Here is a 7,595-nt window from a genome sequence, read left to right on the forward strand (position 1 = left end):
AACTTTACAAGACCCTAAGGAGGAGTTACCGTGACTTAATTTGATTACAGTGCCACAAGGAACATTAAAGCAACTGCTGGGAAAATGCAGCACATAAGGACTAAAGCAGTTCTAGTGTACCATACTGTATGTGCTGTATATAGCATAACATTCAAGTCTGACTTGACTTATGAAATAATATTCAGAGATTTGACAGACTGCCGTAGATGATTTCAAGTTAAACAGTCTTATTTGAAATTGTAGGTTAGACAGCTACAGGTTTTAGGCTCTAGTTTTATTGTATCCTCATTGAAAAGAAGATTAAAGCGGGTCTTTACAAAACAAAATCAAATCAAGGCAAGTCTGGCATTCAGTTGTTGTGGCACAGTAAAATAATTCTTTTCACCTGCAGGACAGGATAAGACACAAAATCTTCACTGTGCAGTTGTGAATAGTCGCACTGTTTGTGGTAGTGGGCGGAAGTGGATGGAAATAAAACGCTTGTTCCTCAGTTTGTCAGATAGGCCTCAGTGTCTGTGTTAAAGTAATTGAATTGATGGAGCCACTTATTCTTAAGCTTGTGGTAATATACGTTGTAGTCTTTGCTTTGTTGTTTGGTCAAATGTTGTGTTTTGGTATTTATGTGAAACTGCGTACGTCTTTGGATGCAGACAAATTCTGCTAATAAGTAAGTGAAATCAAATTACAAATCAACTATGTTCTGTCGTTCTGAATTAAAAACTGCAATCACAGTTTGAAACATTGCTGAGGCACAAAGGAGCGGACAAAGAGTTGCGGAGGATGTGAGTCCACTCCACCTTAGCTGTCTATACTTGTTGAAGGTCGATATTCTCCTCCTGTGGCAATGGTGCTGACTCTCACCACATAAGTCTGGACACAATAAACTTTTATTCTTTTGTAGGTGAAGTGAAAACATTTGCTTTTTTTATGTTTTTTTTTATGTTTTTTAGATTCTCCGTTTCACTTCAACTGACAGGACAAGCTCTGAGATGGAAATCAGAGTAGAAAACCTACAGAAGCCGTGAGAGGCAAATGAGGAAAAGAAAATCCGATCTGAATTTTTTTTTGTGTTTATGATTTACGATGTGGTGAATAGGGGTTTTGCCCAAGATAATCTTTCTAAGTTCCTTAGTTATTTTATAATCTCTGAAACAGGTTGAAAAAACTGGATGTTTTTGTAATAAAAGTGTTTGTTGTTGTAATACTAATTTCGGCCACAAGAGGCTGAAGTGAACCACCACCCACTATTCTAAGCAGGACTAAAATCATTCATGTTTTCTTCCAGGTGAGTTTTAATTTGTCCATGCACTGTAAACACCACCTAGAAAATTATGTAACATTACTGTTTTGTTTCTTTTGGCTCAATATGTTCAGTTACAACTCACCTGGAAGAAAACATTAATGCTATTAGCCATCATCAGTGCACAATAAACGTACAAAGATTGTCCTTGAAAAAACTTTTTTTTTTTCTCCCCCTCTTCTTAAAAGGTGGCTTTCACAACCCAAAGCATCAATATCTTTCTCCAGAATTACTGACCTCACCTATAAGTCATAAACACAGGAGAGAAAAAAGGTTCAGCTCAGACTTAGAAAATTGATCACCAGAATCTTTTTTTCTCACTTGCCTCTCTGGGCTTCCATAAATTTCAGTTCTCTCACAAAATAATAAATTATTAAAATAAATAAATATAAGAAAAACAACAGTTTGATGCAAAGGCTTTAAGCCTTTGTGGTGGAAACTGCAGATAGTATAATAGACCTTTACAGCTATAAACCTATCACTGCCATCATCAGGACACAATGAGCACTCTTTCCACTGATGCAACGTTGTTTCATCACACTGACGCTGTAAAAACACTCAGAGTAACAATGTTTCCTCGTGCTCTCCAGGACTGTAGTGAAAACAGTCGGGAATCCTACAAAAATTATGCAGTGGGATTTATATGAAACAACAAACTTAGTTTATTGCTGTTATGGTCAACTTGCCACCTGCCATTTGTTTCAAGCCCTAGTTTAATACTAAAGGCTGCAGATGGTCTAAAATACTTTTTCTGATATAAACAATCATGGAGGTGTATTTCTGTCATTCTGTAAAACACTTTTCATCCACAGTTAATTCTGCATCATATTTTCCCTTCAACACTTGTCCTTTTTAATTTAATGCTAATTTTATCCACAGTGTTATGTTTCTGTCTATCGACTAATCAACTGATTGTCTATTTTTTAACGATTAAGTTAAGTTAGCTCTCCCATAAACCTTGGTTTGCGCACTCCAGTTTTGTGGTAGGTTACAGGTTGGAGAAAGTGGTTCTGTTATAGTCATACAAATAAAGTAAAAAACTACCTACCACTTACTTCGAAGTCACAGGGACTTTCCTGCATATCAGCTAATATACATATACATATATATATATATATATATATATATATATATATATATATATATATATATATATATATATATATATATATATATTTGTTTTACCATTAGCTGTGGTGACTGTGGTTGTAAAAAAACACCTCATAGGAATTACAGGCAAATGAAAAAAATTAACAAACTGAGCTCTAATGTTCAAAAAGTTGTCTATAGAGAAAAAAATAAATAAAATCAAATTTTCTCTGTTTGGACTACAATTAAGAAAAAATGTCTTCTGCAGCAGGTCAAATAATAAACACAGAAAATTACACTAATTTGTTAAACACTTGAAGATGACACACAAAACAGTCAGTGTTAATTGACTAAACAGAGAATTATGTGTTCCAGGAGCTAAATCTCATTCTTGTTGCGTGTAAGTAAAACAGAACGACAGATGACTCATTTCGAAAAGAGACAAGGATGGTTTACTCGACCTTTGGGTACAGTTAAGACAGACTTTGATCAGTGTAACACAGACCAGCTCCACAACATTTTCTTCAGATGTGCTGGTGTGAGAATTACCCTTAAAGGCAGAAAGAATCCTTCTTGTATTCAGAGAGCAGCTCAGACACTTTGCTGTCTGGGTGAGCTGAGGGATAAAGTTAAAACCACACAAGGATCAAGTAACAGGACACACTGTGAATAGGCGAAACACTCTACTTACAGAATCGTGACAGTTTAAGACAGATGGGTAAAGCTCTTATAAAAATCTAGACATTCTGTGTGGAGGGGCCGTTGGAGCTACAAAACAAAGCCTATCAGCTAATTCAATCAATTCATTTTCTCTCAGATAATTGAATTCATAATTGCTAAGGCCATTAAGCATCAGAGTAGGTTGAGGATTGTGGATTTAAGGCAATAACATTGTTATAGACTCAAGTGGAAAAACATGGGACCTTAATTTAAAAAAGAGAAAGGGATGGCATGTGTGTGCCAGTGGAAACTAAAATGAAGGCTTGCTATAGATGAAAGCAGGGTGTAACAGTTTATGTTTGGTCAAGGCTTCTCTACTCGCAAAGCAATTAATCTAAAGCGCATCAAAGAGGAGGTGGTGGTCGGGGGGGGGGGTAGACATCAGTCAGCACCGGGCTCACTTTTTATCTCCTCCACGCTGCTAAAATGAGTGGCCAGCTCCTGCAACACGGCTGTCCTGCCCAAGTGATCGTTCCTCCTCTTCTCCATGATCATGTCCTCCAAACTCTGAAACTCCAACACGTGCGAGTGTTTGTCGGACATGAGTATTTTCAACCTGTACGGCTGCTTGCCTATCCGTATCTCCCCACCCATTTTGAACTCCCTCTTGCCGAACATGCACCAGGCTGCGAAGCACTCGGAGTTCCTCCAGCTCAGCTCTCGGTCCTTCAAGCCCACTTGCTCCATGGCGTTCTGCACCACCATGTCCGGACTCAGAGCTTTGAATTTGTAAAAGTCGTTCACGATCCGACACCTCCTCCCTTGACTCGCGTCAGTCAAGAAGCTGTTTTTCACCTCGGCTCTGTGCAGGTGCACCACCTGGAAGTCCCCCACGTACACAGCCCAGTGCGGGTACTGCCCGGTGGCCACAAACTCCACCAAGTCCCCCGCTTTACATTTGTTGAGCAGATTCTCCGGGGAGTAGACCTCCAGGCTGGCGGACTTGGCGCTCTTCTCGTAAATGCATTCATCTCTGTAGTACACGGCGCACTCCACCTCGTCGCGCTGGTCGTACTGTTTCTCTTCCTGATTCGGGTCCCTGGCGGTGCCATCGACCGCACAGCCGTCCTCCAGCTCGTCATCGTCGTTAGAAAATATGTAAGAGACGCCGATCCGCGGACCTTCTTCCGTGTCCACGCCGTTAGGGTCCACCGTGGGAACTTCTGCGTAACTTAAATGTGACAGCTTGTCCATCTGGTTCCCCATGCCGCTGCTCACCTGGCGGCAGCTTGTGTAATACGATCTGATGCCGAGGAGCTGTTACCGGTCGCCAAACATCACCACCATCTGTTACAAAACCTCACAGGTTAAAACTTCCGCCTCCCTGCCGTCGGACAGGGTTTGTTTAGTTTTTTATCCAAATTACGCATAAGAATATCTCCGCGATGTGACTGCCGGGATACAGCCTGTCTGTGCCCCATCAACAAGTGGAGTTGGGAGGAGAATACAAACTGGTTTCAAATTCAGCGATCAGAACGATCCCTCAGGTGTAGCCTCGTATAGACTCACCTGCTGTTTCCCCCCTGCGTAAAAGTTCCGTCCGGCGGCGGTCACACAGGAAACAACGAGAGTTAAAAATCCAAATCCTCGTCACGCAGGACCCGCTCAGTGTGTTTGTCTTCACCGCAGACAAACTAGTCCACTGTGCTGACGGCGCATACACTGCGCAATGTGCAGCAGAGATCCGGCCCGCGGTGAACTGATCTGTGGCTCGGCATCGCCTCAGCGGCTCTCTCCATCTACCCACAGCTCTGCTTTTAAAGCGGAAGTGCGCGTAATTTCTCATCACGGCACCTTTTGATGTCCGCTCCACGTTTACAGACAACTTCCACGGTGTTTGAAATAAAGGTTTAACCGTGGAGCTTTTTATATTTTAGGTTCAATTGTGACACAAACTTTGAAAAACGTTGTATTAAATGTTTATGTATTATATTTGCTTCACCTTGTAGTTATTTTTATTTTATTTTAGTTGGTTATCTTTATTGTACAGCCATTTATTTGTTTATTTATCTTAATATTATTTTTCAATCTTATTTTATATTTCACTCATTCACTGATTTTTAGTCATTTTTATCTTATTTTGTTCTATTTGTTCATTTTGTTAGTTGTTCTTCATTATTTTTTGCACTCTGTGATCAAAAACACACTGTACAGCAAAAATGCAGAGTAGGCAAAACCTTCATCCTGGGTTTAGTGGCCGACTGTGGCCCTATTACAAATTACAAATCTGTACAGTAAGGAGGACTGTGAGGGGTTCAACATCTGCGGGTATTTTACAGTTTGGACCACCTGTCTGTCCTTGAATGAACTGAAGCTGCGCAGTCATTTGCTCCCTCTCCATCTCCTGGTGGGACCATAATGTCTCCATTACGTTTGTAGTGGCTTGTGGCCTGCTAGACTTGCTCTCAGTTATGGGCTATTTTCTCAACACTGTATCCCACAGGCAAGGGGAATGTGCTCAGTATGCCCCAAAAATGGCACACACTGCAGCAGCCTCTGTGTGAAAACACCTGCCCTGGAAATGTTATAGCTGCGAGTGGGAGACGGGGAGGGATGCTAAGGGGTGTGAGGATGTTTGACGGGCTGTAAAGAGAAACAAATGTGCATCTCTGTAAAGAAGAGAGACAGACAGACAGATGCAAACTTTCACACAGCAGATTAACCTGAGTTTGACCCCAGTGCTGGGCTTGGTACCCACTGGAGGGACGGATTACAAACTGACTGCAAAGTCATCCAGTACAGTAGATATGATAGAGGACGTGTCTCCACAGAAAGAAATACACTCTTTCATATCCAGTCATCTTTAAACGGGCAGAATGGCCTCATTGGCCACAGTGGACTCAGCAGATTAGCATGGAGGCCTTTGGGCAGCACTCCTTAAGAGACTAAGCTTTCTTAAAGCTGCACAGGATCACAGTGTGTGATTTCCAACCTTGTATAATCCAGATTGAATGTTTTCCCTGTTCAGTAAGGTTCAACCTGGGTCACAGGGTTCAAATCACATTCTTCATGCAGGTTTCCAGGCCCAGGTGGAACCAACATTAGATGATATTAGCACACTAGCAGCGTGACTCTGAGGTCTGTCTGTTGGTCCACAACTACAGGATGGAAAACTGTGAAACTTTGAACAGACATTCATGGTCCCCAAAGGATGAATCCTAAAGACGTTTTTTATCCTCTGATATTTCCTGTAGCAACACCAGAATGTCAAAACTTTAACTCATCCGTGGAAATTTTGCAACTTATCTCATTTATGGAGTTTGTACGGACATTTGTTTTTCTCAGATGATAATGACTTTTCCACTAGCACCAATATGAGTTTGACATTTGTGACTCAGAGTAAAATTTCTAATGGGTGAATTGCTATGAAGTTTGGTGACTTTGATGATCCCCTGACTTTTTAATTAGCACCATCTTCTGAACAAAGGTTTAACACTAGTATACTAAACTAAGATTGTTACCATGTTAAACATACTGTTAAACCTCAGCGAGCTGTTAGCACGGCTGTGTGGTCTTCTTACAGATAAGCTATTTATGAGTATGCTTGGAGTTTAGATAAGTTCAATACAATAGTGACAGCATAGATGATGATGCAACACTATTCAAGGGAACATTATCAAAGATGTTGTACTTCCTTTGAAATTAGATATAATGATAAAGCACCACAATGCAATGTTTAAGAGGCCGGTACCATTTCGCCATCACCTTCACTGCCCTTTCATCAGCTTTGGCTCAAGTTTTTAAATGTACTGTCTAAATGCGCACAACTTTTCTTTGTCTTTATTCTATTCCCGGCTTTTCTCCCATTTCAGCCTGGAGCCTTGCAGCAGTCCCAGTTTGACAACGCACATGATGGAAGTCAAAAATAACAAATCTGCAGAATGAATTCAGCAGATGTATCTCACCTTCCTCGAGCATCCGTGCAGGGCTGGCAGTGTTAGGAGAGAAATGAAACAGTTAGTGGTGACATGCAGCCCATTTGACCGCTTCTTGGAGCTTCTTATCCCCGGATGGCATGACCCAGTTTACGCCCCTGGTGCCCCCCTGGTGACACACTGTAATTTGTGGTGCTGGGAAATTACTGGAGCAGGGAGGCCTGGGAGACATAGTCAATTAGGTGGGGGCTCCACCTGTCCACTGGGGGCACAGCCAGCCACAGACTGACACCTTAATCTTCCTCCCAAAAATGTGGGTTTTTCATAGCTTTTGAAAAGGCTTCACATGGACGTATCAGGCATTGTTTCTCAGCTCAGCGTCCATTTAAATCTACAAGGATAGGTGAACAAGTGTGTACTTGAGGCAGATGGACACAGCATCCGGACCGCTGCGTCTTGCGCACCATCTGTTCCACCTGGCTAGGAAAACATCCACCGAGGACGGCTTAATATCATGTAATGTGATTGGCTACAATTCAGAGCCAGTAGGGGTTGGAATCGATGACACCAAACCACAAAGTATAGATCAGGAAAAACAACACCAGGAGACA

The 7,595-nt window shown here is 41.6% G+C and overlaps 1 protein-coding gene across 1 annotated transcript; it reads right to left on the bottom strand.

Moving 5' to 3' along the window:
- Nucleotides 1-2,818: 2,818 nt before the first annotated feature.
- On the bottom strand, nt 2,819-4,863 carry lratd2a (LRAT domain containing 2a). Its single transcript, XM_051391136.1, has one exon. It carries the CDS (start codon nt 4,313-4,315, stop codon nt 3,491-3,493), a length of 825 nt encoding a protein of 274 aa, XP_051247096.1. The 5' UTR covers nt 4,316-4,863; the 3' UTR covers nt 2,819-3,490.
- Between the last annotated feature and the right edge of the window lie 2,732 nt (nt 4,864-7,595).

The sequence above is a fragment of the Dicentrarchus labrax genome, unplaced genomic scaffold, assembly GCF_905237075.1.
Source record: "Dicentrarchus labrax unplaced genomic scaffold, dlabrax2021, whole genome shotgun sequence".
NCBI classification, from domain to species: domain Eukaryota; kingdom Metazoa; phylum Chordata; class Actinopteri; family Moronidae; genus Dicentrarchus; species Dicentrarchus labrax.

Coding starts and splice junctions, on each gene's coding strand:
- lratd2a (XM_051391136.1), bottom strand. CDS start 4,315: ATGGGGAACCAGATGGACAAGCTGTCACATTTAAGTTACGCAGAAGTT.